Source organism: Marmota marmota, unplaced genomic scaffold, assembly GCF_001458135.2.
Source record: "Marmota marmota marmota unplaced genomic scaffold, marMar, whole genome shotgun sequence".
In the NCBI taxonomy this organism is placed as follows: domain Eukaryota; kingdom Metazoa; phylum Chordata; class Mammalia; order Rodentia; family Sciuridae; genus Marmota; species Marmota marmota.
This window is the reverse complement of record NW_025999928.1, coordinates 807,609-831,384: the sequence shown is the minus strand read 5'-3', so window position 1 is coordinate 831,384 and position 23,776 is coordinate 807,609. Positions and strand designations below refer to the sequence as shown.

The 23,776-nt window shown below is 38.2% G+C and overlaps 2 protein-coding genes across 8 annotated transcripts in view; both read left to right on the top strand.

The window, feature by feature from the left end:
- Positions 1–9,780, top strand: part of Hnrnpk (heterogeneous nuclear ribonucleoprotein K) — a 10,680-nt gene extending 900 nt beyond the window's left edge. Inside the window, exons 1-16 of one of the 6 annotated variants that reach the window (XM_048800434.1) lie at positions 92–114; positions 1,337–1,421; positions 1,706–1,803; positions 2,186–2,242; positions 3,663–3,706; positions 4,576–4,648; positions 5,166–5,237; positions 5,732–5,845; positions 6,074–6,202; positions 6,773–7,080; positions 7,198–7,252; positions 7,493–7,576; positions 7,861–7,876; positions 7,953–8,035; positions 8,362–8,531; positions 9,246–9,780. In XM_048800434.1, the coding sequence (XP_048656391.1) occupies positions 1,364–1,421; positions 1,706–1,803; positions 2,186–2,242; positions 3,663–3,706; positions 4,576–4,648; positions 5,166–5,237; positions 5,732–5,845; positions 6,074–6,202; positions 6,773–7,080; positions 7,198–7,252; positions 7,493–7,576; positions 7,861–7,876; positions 7,953–8,035; positions 8,362–8,531; positions 9,246–9,279 (1,395 nt within the window). In that variant the 5' untranslated portion in view covers positions 92–114; positions 1,337–1,363 and the 3' untranslated portion in view covers positions 9,280–9,780. Of the gene's footprint in view, positions 1–91; positions 115–1,141; positions 1,228–1,336; positions 1,422–1,705; positions 1,804–2,185; positions 2,243–3,662; positions 3,707–4,575; positions 4,649–5,165; positions 5,238–5,731; positions 5,846–6,073; positions 6,203–6,772; positions 7,081–7,197; positions 7,253–7,492; positions 7,577–7,860; positions 7,877–7,952; positions 8,036–8,361; positions 8,532–9,245 lie in introns of those variants that run through there. The other 5 variants (XM_015506064.2, XM_015506063.2, XM_048800433.1 and 2 more) reach the window with 5 other exon arrangements.
- Positions 9,781–15,598: 5,818 nt separating this feature from the next.
- The window catches only part of CUNH9orf64 (chromosome unknown C9orf64 homolog), a 14,695-nt gene continuing 6,517 nt past the window's right edge, over positions 15,599–23,776 (top strand). The window contains exons 1-4 of one of the 2 annotated variants that reach the window (XM_015506086.2): positions 15,615–16,274; positions 16,772–17,031; positions 20,431–20,626; positions 23,080–23,574. In XM_015506086.2, coding sequence (XP_015361572.1) covers positions 15,938–16,274; positions 16,772–17,031; positions 20,431–20,626; positions 23,080–23,312 — 1,026 coding nt within the window. In that variant the 5' untranslated portion in view covers positions 15,615–15,937 and the 3' untranslated portion in view covers positions 23,313–23,574. Of the gene's footprint in view, positions 16,275–16,771; positions 17,032–20,430; positions 20,627–23,079; positions 23,575–23,776 lie in introns of those variants that run through there. The other variant, XM_015506087.2, reaches the window with a different exon arrangement.

The following is a 23,776-nucleotide window of genomic DNA, read 5'->3' as shown; positions in this document are numbered from 1 at the left end:
AGATCTCGGGACCGCGTGGTGGGTGGGGGAGGGGGTCCGCTCTCGGCTCCGCCTAGTAGCACGTAGTCGCCATTACGCGGGCCGCCATTTCCTGTCGGATCCGGGTGAGGAGAGGTGCGGCGCTTCTACTTGAACTGGCTTTTTCAAGTTTTAACTTGGCTGTTGCCCGTCCGGGTGTTGGGAGGTGGGATTAGGAAGGCAAGGCATGTTTGCGCTCGGCTGGTCGAGCAAATACGGAACGAATTTCTGAGACTTGAGAAATGGTTACAGGACCTGAAGGATGAATCGCGCGCGGCAGCGTTGTCTTTACTGAAAGACGCTCTTGGGGTCCCCCCCCATTAAGTCTGCTTTCTAAATCGTCTACTTGCCCTGGGAATTGAACTGACTGACGGGCTGAAGGGATGTCGTTTCAGTTGGTCGTTAGGAGAGTGATACATCAACAAACGTTTTGGTAGAATAGGAGGCATAAATGTTGTGACTTTCAGCCCGGTGTTTCTAGCCACTGGTTGGGGGGAGGCACATGTCTTGTCTACCGGTCTTTTCGACATTGTGGCAGTATAATTTTTAGTTTTTTACTGATGATACATTTTTACGTAATTTTTAGCCTAATTTAATATTCTGGTAGTCATGGTGTTAGTTCAAGAACTCCACTAGCTTTGTTGAATAATAGTGGTAGTTTGAGTATGATCTTTAATCAACGTTTTAGAATTTATCCTCCACTAGATTGATCTCGTTAGATATGGTTTACATTTGCATGTGTAAACTTTCCAGATTTCAGGGAATAGTGTTTCAAGTCGACGAAGAAGCCTAAAAGCAGTTTGAAATTTTAATGTCTTTTGTGATTATTAAGATGCATTGTATCTTATGAAATGTTTGGTAGGCAAAATTGAGGCCACAGAGTTAGGCTTTTTTAGGCTTTAATGAAAGTACAGAATGAAACGAGTTGCTATGGTGAGGGACAATTCCCTGGTTACAAATTATTGTTTTTTCTTTTTTGCAAAAATTGAGATTCCTTGGATTTTTAGACCCAAAAATGAAGAGTGCGTCTAGAAATAGGTAGTTTGTCATATTCGAGTCAGTGTTGTGATCAGAAATTACTATTCGGTAATATAAAAGAAGAAAAACTGATTTGTGTTGGTTTTTATAGGCTACTGCAGCAGTAGTGTGTCAGTTATTGGTCCTGCCCAGAACACTACAGTTTTGCTCTGCAAGGAAATATAATAACTGGTATGTTGTAGAAGCAAAGCTCTGTTTTTTAAAGAGTATAATCTGGCAAGATGAACAGCTTATTTTCCAGACAGCCACATATGTACTAGGTTTCTTTATTTTTCAACAGATTGGTGTGTCCATTTAATACAAGAAAATGGAAACTGAACAGCCAGAGGAAACCTTCCCCAACACTGAAACCAATGGTGAATTTGGTGAGAAGACATTTTGTTTAGTTATTTTCCTATTCTGTTAATTTTAATGTCGTTTATAATTAACAGTTAAATGTGTTCTTGGTACCTCTTACATAAATTTTGTATCAGTTATGACTTTGCTTTTATTGATGAGCAAGAAGTTTCCATGCGTTTTGTAACTTCTAAAATCTCCCAAGAATCTTGGCTTGTGTTAACTTCTGAAGGAAGCATAGACTATGTAGTAGTGCCTTATAGTGCTTTTTCTAGAAGAATGCCTTCTTTGAAATCTGAATTTTAATTTCTAGGTAAGCGCCCTGCAGAAGATATGGAAGAGGAGCAAGCTTTTAAAAGATCTAGAAACACTGATGAGATGGTTGAATTACGAATTCTGCTTCAGAGCAAGGTATGAACTTTTATTCTTGAAAATTTGAATGGATCAAGGTAAATTCTGGTGAAGCTTCACAACTTTATGATGAAGAATAAAGTGTTCAATTTTGTGATTACAATTAATTGCAGCGAAAGCATTTGCTGCGGTGAACAATTACAGGTCCGACTACTTTAGTGGGAAGGGGAGGGTATGATTCCTTAAAACCTTAATGTTTGTAGCACATACAGAATCTTTGTTTCCATGTTGTCATCCACCTCTGTGATTGATTTTGATCTGATAGGTTTCTAGTCCTATCTCAAATATATTGGATATGCTTTAGTTAAACTCAGAAGTCACAGGTAGAGATTATTTTTAAAGGTAGGCCAAATAATTTTTATTTCTTTTACATCTTTTCCAGAATGCTGGGGCAGTGATTGGGAAAGGAGGCAAGAATATTAAGGCTCTCCGGACAGACGTAAGTATAGATTTAAATTACTGAACAAACAGATTCAGTTTATGTGTTTCTAGAATTTTTAAAGGTTTACATCTTAGAAGTCACAATGTAGCTACAAGCCATTTGTAAAAATTAATTACATAGATGATTCCAAGGTTTGCTGTTCCTGTTTTATACAAGCTCAGATTGAGCAGGGTGAAAGGTTTACCTAAACCTTTTCACTTTCTAATAAGATTCCACCAAATTACTCACAAGATAACATAGTGACAGTGTAAAAGCCCTTGATTGCACCATTTCCCATGTGCATGACAATATTACCCAAAACCATCATAGGTGGCTGATTGAACCCAGAACTTTTTCTTTTCCCTTTTTTTAAAACACCCATCTGTTCTTTAACAGCTTGCACATGGAGCACCAAGATTTTAATGTTGAGGTTGCATGATCTAAATATGGATAAAGAACACTTATAATCAGGAAACCTTTGTCAATGCCTATGAATCGAGTATTCATATTTTATAGTGGGTTGACTCTTGTGATTAGACACATTTAAGTATTGGCAGCATCAGAAGTTAGTGTATTTATAGGACTTGGCTACACCAAAATTTCTGGATTTTTTTTTCTCATAGTGTACACATTTCTGAATGTTTTTCTTGCTAAAATTGAGGCAAATAACTTTGTGTTGAGTACTTATTTGACAGTATTTCATTTCTCTTCTTGGTCGCAGATCTTTGTATGTTCCTCTTGATACTGTAAACTGAACTTGAAATTTTGTTTAGAATTTTACATACCTGCCTTTTAAGATCTAGGAATGCGTTTTAAAACCTCAGGAAAAGAGTCTTTTATTAGTTGGGATTTTTGGTGTGGGAATTTTTGTTTTGTCTTTTATAAACCTCTCTCCTCTTAATCCAGATGTTCTGGTATTATCTGGGTTATTAAATTCCCCATTTTCCTCAGGAATTTCAGTAAACTTTGAGTCATGACAGGTTTTGTGTCTACCCTCATGAGCCAGCCTGCTACTGAAGCATCGTTTGTTTAAAAAAAAAAAAAAAAGCCTAGAACCATCATTTAAGATCCTTAAATGTTAAGCCACGGTCAGATATAGAGAAGTCCATTATTGTGTTAGTCTTCAGAACAACTTAAGCTTGTTTCATTAATTGAGAGTATGAGTATAGTTTGTATTAAATTAAAATTTATTGCTTTTCCCCCTTTTCCCTCTCCTTGTTTTTTTGGCCATATATCTCCGTTGCCCATGTACTGGATCGACTTACCCCTGCGTTGCCCACCATGACGTTGGCCCATCCGCCCCTGAACGCCCATGTGAAAACCCTGGTTGGCTATGCCCAAAAATGTGCTCGTTGCCAAACGGGTACCATACTTGACAACTTCTGATTGAATGCCCATGCCCAATGCCAACATCCACGAACGCCAATGACCAATGCAGTACAATGCCAGTGTTTCAGTCCCAGACAGCAGTGGCCCCGAGCGGTATGTCCCAACAGTTTATGCCTCACTGCCTGATTAGAAAGAGAGAAATGTATTTTATTACCTGCCTTTATATAATTAAATAGTATCCCCTTTAGACGGTGTATTGTTTTTCAAGTTTCTGTCTTATTTTCCCCATTAAGTCTTTTTGTCACTGAACTTTTACCGTGAGTTGCCCACCCAAACGATCCACTAATTTTATTTCGATGGAAGGAGCACAGCTTCAAGTGTTGCATATTTGCTGCATTGTAAATCAAATTGTTACCAAAATAGTCTCTCGCTCTGTCTTTGTGGCCCACCTTGCTTCCCAACATTGCCTGTTCATAATTTTTTCTGATGAAATGCTAACTCTGGTTCACTTTCCTTCACTTCTCATTTGTGTTGTCTTTGTTTTGTCTTGCATTTGTATTTGTTTTCTTGCAGAGCCCATTAGTGATCTAATTTCTAACTGGTATCCATAACCTTATTCCAGATACAATGTTCACCACTTGCATATTCCCCCACTTTGCCTAAGAGAAGGTGTGCCAGTTTTACCAATGTAACAGCGAGGGTATCCTTAACTTGGTGGCGGGGAACATAAATATTCAACTCTGCTTCAGTTCTGGTCAATATATTGCCCACTTAATCTGAGCCCTTCCAAAAGCCCATTCTCTCTGTCTCTCTGCCTCTCTGCAAGTCTCCTAATATTGTTATCATGTCTGTATTGGGCATAAATAAAATGCATGTGAAAAATCTAAATAGGTTACTTTAAATGGGGAATATTAAATAATTGTTACTTCTTTAAAAGTTTGTATGACTATTGGTGACAAGCACAGAACTCATTTTTCTTTTCCACCTTTTTTGTACTATCTGGTATTTGTGATGTTTGACAGCATATTGAGTATCAGTGCTGATATTGAAACAATCGGAGAAATTCTGAAGAAAATCATCCCTACCTTGGAAGAGGTAGGCTCATTTTTTTTTTTTTTTAAGATGTATTTGGCAATTACTAAGGGGATTATTTAAAGAATGTTTTATTGGGACATAATGGGAAAGGGAAAGAAAGTGGATATAATGAGTTTGTAGCAGCAATATCTTGGAACCTGCTGTATCATGCACAGCATTACTATATATGAAATACTTAAAGATTCAAGCTGGCCACTCTTATAAAGATGAAAAACTTGTGGTTGCGCATTGCCATGGGTTTAGCATATTTTAAAGGATTTAGTCTTAAAGGAAGTGTTTTATGATTATAAAGACATTGGGGACATCATGAAAAGGAATTATTTGTGTTTAACTAGAATGTTAAAATTTTGTGTAATTTATTTAATAAGTATGTAGAGAAGTATAGTCTTACTGTTAGATAAGCAATTTTTCATTATTTAATATAGAGCAAGATGTTATAGTAGCTTTACCAATATATGCGACAATAGCCTGATCACGCTAGACACTTAACCTATTACTCTTATTTTTCTACTTTCAGGGCCTGCAGTTGCCATCACCCACTGCAACCAGCCAGCTCCCGCTCGAATCTGATGCTGTGGAATGCTTAAATGTATGTCATAGTGCCATTGAACCCCACTGAAGTATGGAGCCTGGCCCATAGGATCAATTTTATTTTAACATAGTGTGCTTTTCCCATCTCTACAGAAAAAGGCTTAAAAACATGATACGTGAATGGTCTTACAACTCACTGTTGACCCTGCTCCATGCTGCAGTGGGAATTAACTACATTTGCAAAGTGCTTTGCAGTCATTTTTATTATGGTGTTATTTGAATGTTATAATAATTTTGTGGTAACAGCGACATGCTAAATGGCTGCAGTGTGGGTATGGTGTTGCAGGACCTGAAAATAAAATAGTTTTTTAAGGTGGTGCAGAATGTCCTTTTTGGGCCTGGCTATTGAGGATAATAAGCACATAACTGGTAAAGTTATTGAAATATAAATTCAGGTTGCTCACTGCAACAGTAAATTGTGCTTATAGCTGATAAGTGTGTTTTGGGGAATTATTGAGATGAGTCTGAAATTTTGTAATTCTCCCTCCGCAGTACCAGCACTATAAAGGAAGCGACTTTGACTGCGAGTTGAGACTGTTGATTCATCAGAGTCTGGCAGGAGGAATTATTGGGGTCAAAGGTGCTAAAATCAAAGAACTTCGAGAGGTAAAGGCATTACTTTGTTTTTATCTATTGCTATTTAAAATAATAAAGCTTTGGCAGTTCTACATGCACCTCCTGTCCATTTTTACTTTATTACCAAAATCCTACAATAATTGGTCACATTTTAATACTGGGAGGAATTACTGAATTCAAATGCAAATTAATGAATCTAGGAAGCTTTTTCAGTGTTTTATTTCTTAACTGTTTTTTCTCTTTGTAAATTTGCTATAGAACACTCAGACAACAATCAAGCTTTTCCAGGAATGCTGCCCTCATTCCACTGACAGAGTCGTTCTTATTGGAGGAAAGCCTGATAGGGTTGTAGAGTGCATAAAGATCATCCTTGATCTTATATCTGAGGTATCTTCAGAACAATTTTTGTTTACATTCAATTCATGAAATGATTTCTTTTTACAAATATAGTTCAGAATGTTTGGATTGATAGTCTTTATTTGCCCTTTCCCTAGCAGTTTTTTCCACTATTAAATGGATTTGGTCTTGAAGTAGCACCCTATAGTGCTACTTATAGTTGTACTAGATTGCATGCTTTCTGTTCCATGTTCCTCACCTTAGAATGGATTATACTCATGCCCAAGATAGTGGGTCTCACAATCCCCCCGGGTTAGTCATTTCATGGAGTCTGTTGTGGTATGTGCATTTGTAGTTTTATCATAGATAAAATGGAACAGGGAGTCTGCTGTGTCCCCCCCATCCCATTCTCCCCATCCCCCCGCAGGTAGTAAAGTTCACTTTTGCTTAGGATTTGCCAAAAGTTTTTTAAATCTCTTCCTTCCTACAGTTATCTTTGCCTAAGTGCTCCTATTCTTGTAAAAAGTACTACCTCCTAGTAAAAATAGTTTGTTGAAGAAGGGTTGATATGAACCACAGCTGTTTTCTTCATCTGTAAGGTTGTTATATTTTTGTTTTTAGTCTCCCATCAAAGGACGTGCACAGCCTTATGATCCTAATTTTTATGATGAAACATACGATTATGGTGGTTTTACGATGATGTTTGATGACCGCCGTGGCCGTCCAGTGGGATTTCCCATGCGGGGAAGAGGTGGTTTCGACAGAATGCCACCTGGTAGGGGTGGGCGTCCCATGCCTCCCTCTAGAAGAGACTATGATGATATGAGCCCTCGTCGAGGACCCCCACCTCCTCCTCCTGGTCGAGGTGGCCGGGGTGGAAGCAGAGCTCGGAATCTTCCTCTTCCTCCACCACCACCACCTAGAGGAGGGTAAGTTTTGTTTTGTGCATTTGCAGATTAACATACAATAGCTTCAATTGGGTTAGATGGGGTGGGTTTTGATTTTTGTGGTCTTTATAAACAGATTATAAACATGATTGTTTGCAGAGATTTAATGGCCTATGACAGAAGAGGAAGACCTGGAGATCGCTACGATGGCATGGTAAGAACTTTTCTATTGATTTGTAAGGGTCTTAAAAATCAAAATTATAATCTTTTATGAAAATACTAGTAATTTTAAAATGTTCTTAAAACATCTCAGTAGCTGGAATATTAAGACTTCATTGAATCTACTTCTGACCCCAAATATCTAATTGCTGCCCACTGTCTGGTTTAGTTATGAAAAATAGTTGGACATATAAAAACAGTAACTGACAAATATAAGTTGTCTATCTTCTAACAGGTTGGTTTCAGTGCTGATGAAACTTGGGACTCTGCAATAGATACATGGAGCCCATCAGAATGGCAGATGGCTTATGAACCACAGGTTGAGTATCAGAATTAGTGTGTTAGTAGTAATCTAAGATACCTTAACTACTCACCAGTAAATTTTTATTTTCACTCTTAAAATTTTTTTGTTGTTTCTTGGCATATCGTGTACCTGAATCTTTTTATTACTTTTCTGAGGGTTGTCTTCTGAAAGTTTACTTATTGGAAGTAAATTAGGGAGAACATGGGAGGGCTTTGATTTTCAAATCAAGGGATTTTTGAGTATTAATGAGTTGTTTTGATGACAAAGTAATGTGTCTATTTTTTCTTTTCTATTTTTAGGGTGGCTCTGGATATGGTAAGTTTTCTCCTTTATGAAATCAAACATTATTTCATACTTTTAAAGTGAACTTAATACTCATTATTTAAATCAGATTATTCCTATGCAGGGGGTCGTGGCTCATATGGTGATCTTGGTGGACCTATTATTACAACACAAGTAACTATTCCCAAAGATGTAAGTATCTCTACTTAAGGAAAATTTTAATGAATAGTTTTTGTGATCGTTACTTATTTCGTTCCGTAAGTTTACGTTAAAAGTTGTAAGGGCTTCCGTGAGATGTCACTTAGCAGTTTTGAGTATTGTCAAGTAGATACTCAGTGCCCATTAATTTTTAAAAGGGTTTTGAACCTGTAATTAACTTATGTTATATGAATACATCTTAAATCCACACTTTGATTAGCTTAAGGGAAGGGGCGTTTGAACAAATTAATAGGTACAAAATATAAGTAGTAAGTGTACCTTCAAGATGTCATAGATACTGTATTTAAAAATCTTTTCAGTTGGCTGGATCTATTATTGGCAAAGGTGGTCAGCGGATTAAGCAAATCCGTCATGAGTCCGGAGCCTCGATCAAAATTGATGAGCCTTTAGAAGGATCCGAAGATCGGATCATTACCATTACAGGAACACAGGACCAGATACAGAATGCACAGTATTTGCTGCAGAACAGGTCAGTTTGAGTTTAGCTTTTTGTTGACTTATGCATACTAAAAACTTTAAAAGCTTTTCTTCTCAATTGTTTTTCTTTTAGAAACCATGGTGTTTCAGTCAGTTGGGGACCTACTAAACATTCTAATAGCTTTGCCTTAATTTTCTTCTGCTTTCTTACTAAAAAACGAAGACATTCAGTACTAATCTTGCTGGAAGAAGCCTTAACCAAGCAAACTTCTCATTTCTCTGGTGAAAACTGCTGCCAAAACCACTTGTTATAAATTATACAGAGCCTGTAGAAAATGTAGAAGCTTCATTGGATGTTGGCCTAGTTCTGTGTGGAAGACTAGTGATTTTGTTGTTTTTAGATAACTAAATTGACAACAAATCACAGTCTGCCATATGGCACAGGCCACCTCTACAGGACAAATGATTGGTGCTGTAAAATGCAGCATTTCCCACCTTACTGGCATTTCTTTTGTCTTTTCTACCAAATATTAACGACTTTCAATTTCATTTTCTTAATTCTGCTCTACTAATGTCTGATTTACTATTAATCATTTTTCTTGAACTTTTACATTGCTTTAATTTGTGATAGCTAATGGTTTTTTTTTTAAGTCTTCTAGTTGTAATGGACATGTTTTTTTAATTTAGCATTGAATTGTCTTAATGTTGATTAAGATGTTACGAACAAAAATTCTAATTCGTACTTTTTTTTTCTTTTCTTTTATAGTGTGAAGCAGTATGCAGATGTTGAAGGATTCTAATGCAAGATATTTTTTCTTTTTTATAGTGTGAAGCAGTATTCTGGAAAGTTTTTCTAAGACTAGTGAAGAACTGAAGGAGTCCTGCATCTTTTTTTTTTTATCTGCTTCTGTTTAAAAAGCCAACATTCCTCTGCTTCATAGGTGTTCTGCATTTGAGGTGTAGTGAAATCTTTGCTGTTCACCAGATGTAATGTTTTAGTTCCTTACAAACAGGGTTGGGGGGGGGAAGGGCGTGCAAAAACTAACATTGAAATTTTGAAACAGCAGCAGAGTGAGTGAATTTTATTTTTTGTTCATTGTTGGTGGTTTAAAAAAAATCCCCCCATGTAATTATTGTGAGCACCTTGCTTTGTGGTCACTGTAAACATTTTGGGGGGTGGGACAGGGAGGAAAGTAACAATAGTCCACATGTCCCTGGCATCTGTTCAGAGCAGTGTGCAGAATGTAATGCTCTTTTGTAAGAAACGTTTTATGATTTTTAAAATAAATTTAGTGAACCTATTTTTGGTGGTCTTTTTTTTTTAAAGACATTTTTCAATGGTGGCTGAATTTCCCAATCCACCCCTGAACTAAACACTAAGTTTGATTTTCAGCTCCTCTTTGGATATAAATGCATCTCTTGGATATAGACAGAATATATTGGCAAATTTGGTTTTGGTGATTTCTTGATGGTTTGAAAGTCCATTGCTTGGGAAGAGATTCCATCATACACATACTCATGCTTATAATAAGCTGGGGATTGTTTTTGTTTTTTTGCAAATGCTTGCCCCTACTTTTCAACAATTTTCTGTTAGTTGTGAAGAACCAAGGTGGGGAGCAATACTACAAATTGATATAAGTATATATCAGATGCCTGGTTGGCAGCAAGTTTTATTAATCGATAACATTTGGTTATGGAAGTGGCTAATGCAGAATAAATTCTGATTATTTTTCTTAGATAATTTCTCAACTATAGACTTTAAATTGTCAACCTGCTAGTGTCTATTAGTTAAACTTTGTAAAAAATATATATATACACACTTGTTTTTCCATTGTATGCAAATTGAAAGAAAAGATGTATCATTTCTCTGTTGTATGTTGGATTATGTAGGAAATGTTTGTGAACAATTCAAAAAAAATGAAAAAAAAAAGTTCCTGTGGATGTTTTGTGTAGTGTCTTGGCATTTGTATTGATAGTCCAAAATTCATTTCCAAATAAAACTCCCATGATGCTAGACTTGATGTGTACCCGAATGAGAAGGTTGATTGACATTGTAAAATCTGTTGAAGCATTCCTCTTGTAGGGAAATAACAGTAATCTTAAATTTTATATATATATGTGTGTGTGTGTGTTACATATATATATATATAAATATGTGTTTTGTGTATGTGAAGTACTTTTCGGGAGTTTATAAGTTAAACTTGGTGTAGGGGTGATAGGTAAAATTCTAGTAGTTGAGCTTCCATTTTGTTTAAGCCTAAGAGTGCAATTCTGCCTGCTTTAAATATCTTTTAGAAAAATTCTAGTTTAATGTTTGAGAACATTGGAGATAATGTAGAGTAACTGCAGTTCCTGATTCACATATCACTAAAATACCTATAAGCCTTCACTTGCTTGCACTGCAAAGTTTTTTTTTTTAAAAAGGCTGGGGTGGGAGGAAATGGTGACTCTGGTAGAACAATACCAAAAATAGTACTGTGAGAGAGAGTTTTAAAAAAAATCCCAGTATTTCAAATCCAACATCTAGGGCTCCACGTGGATGCAGTGGCACAGGCCTGCAATGCTAACACCTCAGGAGGCTGAAGCAGGAGGACAGCAAGTTCCAGGCCAGCCTCAACAACTTATTGAGACCCTGTCTCAAAACAGGACTGGAGATGTAGCTCAGTGGTATAAGCACCTTTGGGTTCAGTCTCCAGAAAAAGGAAAAAAAAAAAGTGAACCCCAAATTGTTTTTTTGTTTTGTACTGGGGAGTGAGTTGTCCAGAGGTGCTTTATCACAGAGCTACATCCCCAATCCTTTTTTTTTTTTTTTTTTCCTTTTCCTCCTTATATTAAGACAGGGTCAGGGCTAGGGTTGTGGCTCAGTGGTAGAGCTCTCACCTAGCACAGGCGAGGCCCTGGGTTTGATCCTCAGCACCCCATAAAAATATTGTATCCAACTACAACTAAAAAATGTCTTACAAAAAAAACAGGGTCTTACTAAATTGCAGAGGATCTTGGTTGCTGAGACTGACTTTGAACATGCCATCCTCCTGCCTCAGCCTCCCAAGGAGCTGGGATTATAAGGCATGTGCCACTGTCCCTGTCTGGGATCCAAAATTCTGCTGACTGCTCCTTTCAGCAGCTGAACAAATGTAGACCTTGTCAGAGCCTGTGTACACAAATGGACATAATTTATCCAACCAGGCCTCAACATTTGCAGTTAGAGAAGAAATTTGATGTAAGGAAAAGGAGATGACTGGAGAAAGCCTAGACAGTATAAATTTGTCTGTATTTACAATGGAGAGAATCTGAGTTGAGGTGATTATGTGTACAAATACACATTGGGAAATAAGATGTCACTGGGCACATGTCTGTAGTTCCATTAACTGGGGAGACTGAGGCAGGAATATCATAAATTTGAGGTCAGTCTTAGCAATTTAGCAAGACTGTCTCAAAAAGGATGGAGATGTAGCTCAGTGGTAAAGCAACCCTGGGTTCGATACCTGGTACCAAAATAAATTAAAAATGCCAATGTTTCATGGAGATGGGTTCCCCTCTTTGCAAACCGAGTAACAGACACCATCAACAGGATTATATATTAGTATGCCACTACCTTATGACTTCAAACTTCTCTAATCCCTACCTCACTTTTTGTCTAGAATCCATGAGAATTTCCCGTCTTCTCACCCAATAGTTTATCCTCCATTTTTTCCCTGGTCCTTCAAATTCATATTCATCTCTAAATTCCCAAATTTATTAAGTGTAAGGGAAATAAAAGTTATAGTCACCAAAACCTTTCAAAATTGTTTCAGAATTGGACTTGGTGGCCCAAGAAACTCAGGAGGGTCAGGCAGGAGGACTGGAGGATGTCAAGTTCAGGGAAGTTTAGCAAGACACCCTATCTCAGAATAAAAAATAAAAAGGGCTTGGGGCTGTGGGGCTGGGTTTGTGGATCAGAGACAGAGCATTTGCCTCACATGTGAGGCACTGGGTTCAATCCTCAGCACCATATTAACATAAATAAAGATATTGTGTCCTATAACTAAAAAAAAAAATTTTAAAGGGGGGGCTTTGGGCTGTAGCATAGTGGAAGGGTGTACCTGGCTGGGCTCAATCCCCAGTATGTATGTATGAATAAATAAATAAATGGAATAATTGTGTTATATTAGGCAGGACTTTTTTTTTTTTAAATACATGACAACAGTGGAATGCATTACAATCCTTATTATACATATAGAGCATAATTTTTCGTATCTAAGCATGAACATTTACGTCAATTTATGCCATTATATATGTACTTTTTTTCATTACAATTCTTAATACATATATATATACCACAATTTTTCATATCTCTGTATATAAGGTATGTTGACACCAATTCAAGTCTTCATACATGTACTTTGTATAATGATGACCATCATATTCCACCATCCTTGCTAATCCCTTTCCCCTTCCCTTTCCCTCCCACCCTAGGCAGGACGTTTTTTGAAAGTATATGTATGAGAGCAAAACTGTTTGAATGCCAAAGGGATGAATTACAATTTTATTAAAAATATAGCTTCAGTTTCTCACACGTTTTTCTGTGGAATTTTTCTTTTCCCGTTGCATGAAAGAGAGCAATCCTAGTCCTTGAAGGGCCTCTACTACCCAAAAGGTAAAGACATAGGTTTGGCCAATCAGTCTCTTTTTCCAATCTTGGCAGAATGATGCAAGCAAGTTGTAATAATTACAGTATTTTTCAGCAGCTCTACTATGAGAGAACTTCAAGCAGTTACTGTTTTCAATAGTCTAAAACTGCTTGGTTTCTGTTTTTGAGTCTGGTTGTCCTGCCCTTTCTTCCACCCTGTGAACTTTTCGTAACTGTTCAAATGATTTTTTGTTTAGTATATTTCTTTCTCTCTCATTCTCCCTCCCTGCACCCTTTCTCTCCCTTTCTTCTCCTCTTTCCTTCCTGGCTGCCATGAATGGAGTAGCAATCCTCTGTCACATCCTCCACCATGCTGTTCTCCCTCACCTTGGGCCCAGAAGAATGAACTCAAGACCACTATAGTCAGAAATTCATGGTCAGAACTTCTGAAACCATGAGCCAAAATACATTTTTTCTCCTTTAAGTTGTTCTTATAGGGAGGGTATTTTGGTCACAGTGATAAAAAGGTAACACAAGGGAAGCAAATTAGTTGTGTCCTATAATGTTACTTTTCTAAATAAGTCCATCTACATATAAGAGAAACTACACTTTCTCCTCTAGCAGTGTCTATTGTCCATCCATAGCTCTAGCAAACTTTTTTTTTTTTTTTTTTGGTACTGGGGATTGAACCAAGAGGCACTTAACTACTGAGCCACATCCCCAGCCCTTTTTTGTATTTTATCTAGAGACAGGGTCTTACTGAATTGCTTAGAGCCTCACTAAACTGCTGAGTCTGGCTTTGAACTTGAGATCCTCCTGCCTCAGCCTCCCTAACTGCTGGGATTTTAGGCGTGTGCTACTGTGCCTCGCCTCTAACCAACCTTTACAACTTTTCCTCAACAATACCTCATAAACCCTCTATTTCTTTAGTTACCTGCCATAGCCTATTCATTACAGAAAACTGAAGATATAGCAACAATTGTTGCCAAGAGCTTGACATTTAATTTAGCTCCTGAGAATGATGGTTCTCTTTTTTTTAAATTGTTTTTTAGTTATTGATGGACCTTTATTTTATTTTTATGTGGTGCTGAGGATTGAATCCAGTGCCTCACACATGCTAGGCAAGCACTCTACCACTGTGCTACAATCCCAGCCCAATGATGGTTCTCTTGATGACTGTAATAATCTAATTTGGATACTATTTGGGAGGGGGGAAATGTGATAGAAACACAGAATCATACTTCTTTGTTAACCTTTAAAATGCAAGTTTAGAGATTACTTAGAGGATTACTTCAATCCAGTGCTGTGGCACACACCAATAATCTCAGCTAATGTGGTAGGTCGAGAAGGAAGGAGAATCACAAAAATCGAGGCCAGCCTGGATAATGAGACCCTATCTCAAAACCAAAAAGGGCTGAGCCGGGTTATTCACCAGGTTAATTTGGATCATCATTAAATTGACTCCTATATCTGTTAATGAAGAGGTTGTTTTTGTTTTGCTGCTGTTGATGTTTTTCTTTTTTTTTTTTTTCCTTACATGAAGATTTAATCCAGGGGCCTTGTACCAGAGCTATATCCCCGGCCCTTTTTTTAAAATTTTGAGACAGGGTCTTGCTAAACTTCTGAGGCTCGGCTTGAGTTTGCAATCCTCTTGTCTCAGCCTCCCGAGAAACTGAGATTACAGGTGTGCAACAACGGGCCCAGCTAATAAAGTTCAAAGGTAATACTTTTTTCATTTATTAATGTCTCCTCAGTAAACTTTTTTTGGGGGGTGCTGGGGATGAACCCAGGGCCTTGTGCATGCAAGGCAAGCACTCTACCAACTGAGCTATATCCCCAGCCCTATGTCTCCTCAGTAGGGCCATCGATAGTTATTACTAGAATGGTATTGGTAATGGACTCATATAATGCCCTTCACTTGGGAAGACTGATTAACCAAGCGTTGAGCCTCAGCCATAATCATTGCTGGGATGGCGGCAGATTACCGAAACCATCCAGCTTCATTTGCAAAACGGGAATCACTACAGCCGCTCTATCATTACCCCGACGAGATTGAGATTTAGTAATTAAGCACAGGCATAAAACGTTAACAATTTAATACATTTGTGTCCTCATCTGTTTTCCCAAGCCTTCCAACTAATCCTAAATGTTTATCAGGCCTCCAAATAGGCCAGGAATTCAGTAAAAGAAGGGAGCCCCCTGCCTAGGGACTGGGAAAGGGGAACCGCAGCTCGGTATCGAACGAACTGGGGATGACTGGGTCCAGGTAAGTCAGATCGACTGCCACGATGCTTGTCGCAGCCAAGGAACCGAGATGCGGGGTGGCGCCGAGGGCATCTCACCCAGATTTTGACCCACGGGGAAAAAAATGGGGCGGGAGCCAGGTGAGAGCATCGCGGTACAACAGTTAGAGTAAACGCTACCCGAAAGGGCGGCGAACCCCAGCGTTCGTGTCCCACCCGGCTAAAGCGGGTGTGGAAGGAGGCACAAAATGGCGGAGCCTCACGTCCGAGGGTGGGCGACTCCCTGCCGGCGCGCGACGTACCCTTCCAGACGGTTTCCGGACCTTCAGAACCGGAAGCGAGGCCTGGGCGCGCGCCCGAGCGAAAGTAAGTGGGGCCACTTTCCCGGAAGTGCCTGTGGCCTCTACCCTGCGCCTGGCCTCACGGTTTCCACGGTTCCTTGTCTTGAGAGTGCTAGGGGAGGGAGCCTGCAACTGGTCTGCTCGCAGTTCTCCTTGCCACTCTCGGGGAGGGCGGGACCCAGGACTTTGTCCTCTGTAGAGGGGGAAGAGTTTGGCGGACCCAAAGTCCAAAGCGTCATTCCCAGTAGTAAAGGAGAGGGACGGAATGGACGTCCTCCTAACTCCTAGAGAGTCCGCTAGATTTATTGCAGAAAATAGTCAGGATGTGTTCATTGATAGCGAAGGCGTGCGGAGGGTGGCCGAACTGCTGCTTGCCAAGGCCTCGGGGCCGGAGTTACGCGTGGAAGGGTGGAAAACTCTTCACGAGCTGAACCCCAGGGCCGCCGATGAGGCCGCGGTCAACTGGGTGTTTGTGGTAGACACGCTCAACTTCTCCTTTTGGTCGGAGCGGGATGAGCACAAGTGTCTGGTAACGTACAAGGGGAAAACCTACAGTGGGTACTGGTCCCTGTGCGCCGCAGTTAACAGAGCCCTGGACGAAGGTTGGTGTCCTGCTCGCGGTTGGACCCGGCAGCCTTTGAGGTTTTAGTTCTCTGGGACGGGGGTGGGGGGTTCAGGGGCGGGTGTCAAGGAGCGGGTTGGGTGTTAGAATTATGTTAGGGCGATCTTGAAGTTCTTCCTTGTTAGTCTCTCTGCTTAATATAAAAGCAAGAGAAGAAGCATATTCAATGGAAAATAACATGCTTTTAGTATCTCACCATAAGAAAAAGAATGCCACTTTAGTGACACCTGAAGAACAAAGGGACAGATATTATGAAACGTAGTCAAAATGCATGTGATGTTACATTGCAATAGTTAGAAATGGGGAATAAGTAGTAGAAAATGAAGGTTTTGCTTTTGATTGCTATTTTATGCACTTCTAATGCATTTCTGCAGCACTTGGTTTTACATAATTGCATGTTATAAAACCAAGGGTCTGCTGAATTCTCAAAGCATGACATTGTTCCTCTGATTTTTTTTTAATATTTTCTCTCTAAAGGAATACCAATAACTAGTGCCTCCTACTATGCCACAGTGACCCTGGATCAGGTTCAGCATATATTTCGTTCCGACACAGATGTATCCATGCCTTTGATAGAAGAGAGGCATCGGATTCTCAATGAAACAGGGAAAATTCTACTGGAGAAGTTTGGAGGCTCTTTTATTAATTGTATCAGAAAAAGTGAAAAAAGTGCACAGAAGTTAATGCACTTGGTCGTTGAAAATTTTCCTTCATATAGAGATGTGACTCAGTTTGAGGTGTGTTTTTGTTTGTTTGTTTGTTTGTTTGTTTGTTTAGCATTTAAGAAGTTTTAATAGTTCTCTCAGTATTAATTCTTTTTCTTCCAGAATTCATTTTAAGAATAAAAGCTTACACCAGGTGTGGTGGTAAACGCCTGAAATCACAGCAACTGGAGAGGCTGAGGCAGGAGGATGGTAATGAAACCTGTCTCGAATAAAAAAAATTAAAAAAAGGACTGGTGATGTAGTTCAGTGGTAAAGTGTCCCTGGGTTCAATCCCCAGTAAAACAAACAATTTCTTGCAAAGTTCAGTGTATATCCATATATATACATAGTGTATATATATATATACATATATATATATATATATATATATGTATATATATATATATACATACATACATATATATATATACATATATATATACATAGTGTATATATATATATATACACTATGTATTTTCTTTTTCATACACAGTATGCTTTCACAATATTATTTGTTTATTGTACAAAAAGTTAATTTTTTTTTTTAAATGCTGGGGATTGAACACCAGGGATGCTTAACCACTGAGCCACAGCCCTTTTTATTTTTTATTTTGAGAGAGGGTCTTGCTAAATCTTTTAGGGCCTCATTAAATTGCTGAGGCTGGCCTTGAACTTGTGATCCTCCTGCCAAGCCACTGGGATTACAGGTGTACACCACCATGTCCAGCCAAGATTTTTTAAATTGCAGGTCACACACACACATACAAAACTAGAAAAAACTTAAGCAAGAATCTTTAGATGGGTGTTTGGGATAGGAACATACCAGATTAGGGATTCAAATGCCAGCAGCATTCAGCCTCTCATCTTTGCCTCTGTTAACTCCATGTATCTATAGACTAACTTTCTCCATGCAGTGAAAAAACTAAAGGTTAATGTCTTTGCATTATTTGCATCTTATTTCTTTGGCCACTGGACAGAAAGAAGGAGAGAGATACTTTTTCTCCATGCCAATTCTAAAACTCCTGGACAAAAACTGATTGAACTGGCACAGATTATGACCAGCTCAGTACTGCTGCTGGGAATGGATGGGGCAGAGAGGCAGTTCCTAGAACAGAGTCTGTAGGCCACTGCTGAATTCCATTCTGTTTTATTTTGATAATGCAAAGGTTACTTTGAAATTCATCTTTGTCTTCAAAGTATGTCATTTCAGAAATTATGAATCAAGTTCCTTGGTCCATCATTGAGGCTAATTATGATGAACAGTATGTAAAAGAAATCCATCTGCCAGTCATGTGGCTGGTAATCCATGTATTCCAAAATCAACATGGTTGTAGTATAGCAAGGATCAGGATTAAAAATTAACATGACTTTAGGATGGAATGAATTGAGAGCACTGTGTAGTTTGTTTACTTACAAGTTGTCTTTTTTGTTTTGTGGCGAAAGGTGAATTTTTTTTTTAAATATTTTTTTAGTTGTAGATGAACATACAGTATCTTTACTTATTTTTACATGATACAGAGGATTGAACCCAGTGCCTCACGCATGTGAGGCAAGTGCTTTACCACTGAGCTACAGCCCCAGCCCCATGTGAATTATTTTTGTAGAGTTTCTATTTCATTTACCAAGAAGTTGATTAATTTTAAGGCAGATGCATTTTATTTATTTATTTTAAAGAGAGAATTTTTAAATATTTTTATTTTTTAGTTTTCGGTGGACCCAACATCTTTATTTTTATGTGGTGCTGAGGATCGAACCCAGTGCCCTGCGCATGCCAGGCAAGTGCGCTACCGCTTGAGCCACATCCCCAGCCCAAGGCAGATGCATTTTAAAATGAATATTGACACAGGAACCATTTCTCATGAGTGCTCATAAGGTTTTACGAAAAATTTCCCAAGTGTAACAACAACAAACACACTGAAGAATTCTTGCTGGGCATGGTGGTGCACACCTGTAATCCCAGTGATCAGGAGGCTAAGGCGGGAAGATCACAAGTTCCAAGCCAGCAAGTGAATAAAAAATAAAAAGGATCAGGGTTTTGGGCTCTGAGGTAAAGCATCTCTGGGTTCAATCCCAAGTACCCCTCCCCCATAAGAAAAAGTTAACATGAATTATGTTGCAATCAGATACAGACACACACACACACACACACACACACACACATATTTAAACTAAAGTTTTAAACTTTTCAAAAAACTACTATCTACATGTTAAAAATAATAACTAGTTGGGGTCAGGTGATGTGGCTCATGCCTGTAACCTGAATTACTCAGGAGGCTCAGGCAGAAGGATCACAAGTAAAGGCCAGCTTGGGCAATTTAGTGACAACTCATCTTAAAAAAATAAGAAGGGCTTGAATGTAATGTGATAAAGTAACACTGGGGTCAATTTCCAGTACTGAAAAAAAAAAAAAGTTGAATTATAGTGAAACTAAAATATGCATATGAAGTAATGTTATTGAAAAACAATACCAAATAGTACCGGGATTACATAATTTATATTTTATGTTCTTTGAAATAGGAAGCAAATTTTGAGTAAGAGAGATAACTATGTTAGATTCTTTTGTTTTCTATAAATTCTTTTATATATTTATTTATTTATTTAATTTTTATGTGGTGCTGAGGTTTGAACCCAGTTCCTCATGCATGCTAGGTAAAAACTGTACCACTGAGCCACAATCCCTGTCCTGTTTTCTATAAATTCTAAAAGCAAGACTATTCTGCTCTTGAAGAAACAACTTTTTTCTTTTGGGGGGGCGGGTACTGAGGATTGAACTCAGGGGAACTCGACCACTGATACACATCCCCAGCCCTATTTTGTAATTTTACTTAGAGACAGCATCTCTTAAGTATCACTAAGCACTGAATTGCTCAGTGCCTCACTAAATTGCTGAGGCTGGCTTTGAACTCGAAATCCTCCTGCTTCAGCCTCCCAAGCCACTGGGATTACAGGTGTGCGCCACTGCACCCGGCTTCTTCTTCTTCTTCTTCTTTTTTTTTTATATTGGGGATTGAACTTAGGAGCACTTTATCATTCAGCTAGCTACATTCATAGCCTTTTTTATTTTTTAAGTTATTTATTTTTTTGAGATGGGGGTGTCACTCGATTGCTTAGGGCCTCACTAAATTTCTGAGATTGACCTCAAACTTGTGATCCTCCTGCTTTAGCCTCCCAAGTTGCTGGGATTACAGGTGTGTACCATGGCACCTGGCACATGTGTCTTTTTAAAAATAGCATTTATAAGAGCTGGGATTTTGGCTCAGAGGTAGAGTGCTCACCTAGCACGCATGAGGCACTGGGTTCGATCCTCAGCACCACATAAAAATAAAATAAAGATATGTGTCCACCTATAACTAAAAAATAAATATTTAAAAAAATAGCATTTATAAAGCTTTCAGATGCCCTGGTAACATTTATATCTTCTCCATTCATCAGGGGAAAAGAATTTCTTTTTATAAACGAGCCCAAATCCTTGTGGCAGACACATGGAGTGTGTTAGAAGGAAAAGGAGATGGCTTCTTTAAGGATATCTCCAGTATCACTATGTTTGCTGACTATAGATTACCTCAGATTCTTGTTTACCTTGGAGCCCTGAAATACTCTAATGAACTACTGAAGAAGCTTCTTAAAGGTTTGCAACTTTAGCTCATTATTTGTTATTCTATACATTGTTGTTAAATCTGTTTAGTTTCTTTCACAAAAAAACTCTACTTAAAAAGAAAAGGCACTATTGTTAAAAATATATGTGAAGAAAAATGTAAGGGCAATTGAAATATAGGAAAAATGGCTCTTCTTGTTTATACTATGAAGTGTGGATATTGTTGAAAATTGTGCTATTGGAACATTACAAGAGCCTAATAAAATAAACCTAAATTTATGGTACAAGGAGATATACAGTATAGGTGTAATATTTGAGGAGCATTAATTTAGCTGAAGAGGACACTGCATATTAATATAAAGGGTGGAATGAGAGATAGGTAATATTTACAGAACTTTGAGTCAGAAGGCTGTAACATCATCCCCACTGATTTATCTTTATCTTGCACAAATGACTCCCTTCTCTACTCTTGTCTATTCAACATTACTGGATATTTTTTTTTCCCCCTTTGGAGACATGGTCTCACTAAGTTGCCAAGACTGGTCTCAAACTTGCAATCCTCAGTCTCCCAAGTAGCTGTTTTGTTTTTGTGGTGCTGGGGATTGAACCCAGGGCCTTGCACATTCGAGGCAAGTGCTCTATCAACTGAGCTATATCCCCCATCCCCAGATATAATTTTTGATATCAAGACTGGGGGCATAGCCAGACATGGTGAGTCATGTCTGAAATCTTAGCTACTTGGGAGGCTGAGACAAAAAGGTGGCAACTTAGCCTGGCCAACTTAGCCAGATCCTGTCTCTGAATTTAAATTAAAAAAAAAAAAAAGGGGGGCTGGGAATGTGGCTCAGTGATTGAGTGTCCCTGAATTCAATCCTCAGTACCAAAAAAAAAGACTGGGCTATTATTGTATATAAAATAGGTAAATTGTGTTGAAGTTTGTGTAAAAATTATTTTAAAACAAACAATACATTTCTTTGAGCCGTGCTTGGTGGTGCACATTTGTAATCCTGCTGCTTTGGGAGACTAAATAACAGAATAACAGAAATGTTCTGGAGGCCAGCAATCTAAAATTAAGGTGTTGGCATGACCTTCCTCCTTCTAAAGATTCTTAGGAATCTTCCTTGCCTCTCCCCAGCTTTTGGTGAATGACAGGGCTTCATGTATATTGTAAAACTCTGTGCAAGATTGCAGATTGGTGGCCAGAAGCCAAATATAGCCTGTAGGTGTATTTTGTTTGGCCTGAACAGTACTTTAGGCAGTTTACAATGTCTGATCCCCGTAGGCATTTGAGTTGATGAACTGTACTGTATTCTCAGTGGCAGCCAATGCCCACCCTTCAGAATTAGATATATCCTGGAGATAGGTACTGAATAGACTGGGGGTCTTACGTAAGATTGTAGCTCCATATTCAGGCAGAGCTAACTCAAGGATCCCGAATCCAAACAACAGTGATGATTTTCTATGCTCAGGTTAACAACTTTGATATCCTGCATTTTTCCTGATGCACCTATGATGTCCCCAAGACAGTATTCAGCCAGCTAAGGGAGAAAGATCCTGTTTATTGGGCCACAGAGTCTTTCAAAATTTGAAATAGTATTTTTTTCCCTGGTAACCCACTTTTAAATCCTTTAAAAATAATAATAATAATAAATTAATAATAACCACAAATAATTATTAATTTAATAATCTATAATTATTTATATAATTAATAATTGTTAAATGATCTAATAATTATCAAATTATTAAATAATTAACAATTTAATTTATTATTTGTGGTTACTAATAACTTAATAATATGTTACTAATAAATCAATAATTATAAATAAATAATCATTTTTTATTTTTTATTTGTTGATTTATTATTATTTGTGGTGCTGGGGATGGAACTCTGGGCTACATGCATGCTAGGCAAGCTTTCTACCAACTGAGCTATATTCCCAACCCCTAAAAAAAATCAGACTTGTTTTCATCTTTTCTCTTTCCTTTTATTCTTTCTTTTTTCTTTTCTGTTCTCTCTTTTTTTTTTTTTTGCTGTCATATTTTATTTTATTGATTGATTGATTGATAGATAGATAGATACTGGGAATTGAACTCAGGAGCACTCAACCACTGAGCCATATCCCCAGCCCTCTTTTGTATTTCATTTAGAGACAGGGTCTCACCGAGTTGCTTAAGCACCTCACTTTTGCTGCAGCTGGCTTTGAACTCACGATCCTCCTGCCTCAACCTCCCAAGCTGCTGGGATTACAGGCGTGTGCCACTGAGGCCGGCTTGCTGTCATATTTTTAAATTTAGAATTATTTCATCTTCAATAACAAATGTTTATTTAGGGAGCAAGTATGTGCAAGGTGCTTGCTATTCTAGGTCCTGGGAATATTGAGAGAAACAAGCCATCCAGTCCTTGTGAAATATAAATTTGTAATTTTGCACTAATGTCTGAGTTTAGAAAATATTTTTTTTTCTCTCCATTTTTTTAACCCTTGCAGGAGAAATGCTTTCATATGGGGATAAGCAGGAGGTGGAAATCAGAGGGTGCTCCCTGTGGTGTGTTGAATTGATCCGGGATTGTCTTCTGGAACTTATTGAAAAAAAGGGTGAAAAGCCTAATGGAGAGATCAATTCCATTCTTCTGGATTTTTACTTATGGGACTATGCCCGTGACCATAGGGAAGATATGGAAGGAATTCCATTTCATCGTACACGGTGCATATATTATTGACCCTAAGCAAACTGATCCAAAGAAAACTGCATTTTTATATTATATAATTATTTGTACAATTTTGCTTTGATGTTAAGAGAAGGTTGTAAAGGTTATGGAGACAAGAAAATTGATTATCCCATCTCACTTAAAATTTTTTTCCTTATCTGGGCATGATGGTACACACTTGTGATTCTAGCAATGTGAGAAGCTGAGGCAAGCAGACCCAAGTTTAAGGCCAGCCTCAGCCTCTTAGCAAGACCCTGTCTCAGAATAAAATTTAAAAAAATTTAAAGGGCTGGGGTGAAGCTCAGTGGTAGAGTGCCTCTAGGTTCAGTTCCTTAGTACCAAAATACATAAATAAATGATAAATAAAAACTTTTACTTTTTTTTGTACCAGGGATTGAACCAAGAACACTTACCCACTGAGCCACATCCTCAGCCCTTTTTTATATTTTTTTCAGAGACGAGCCCTTGCTAAGTGG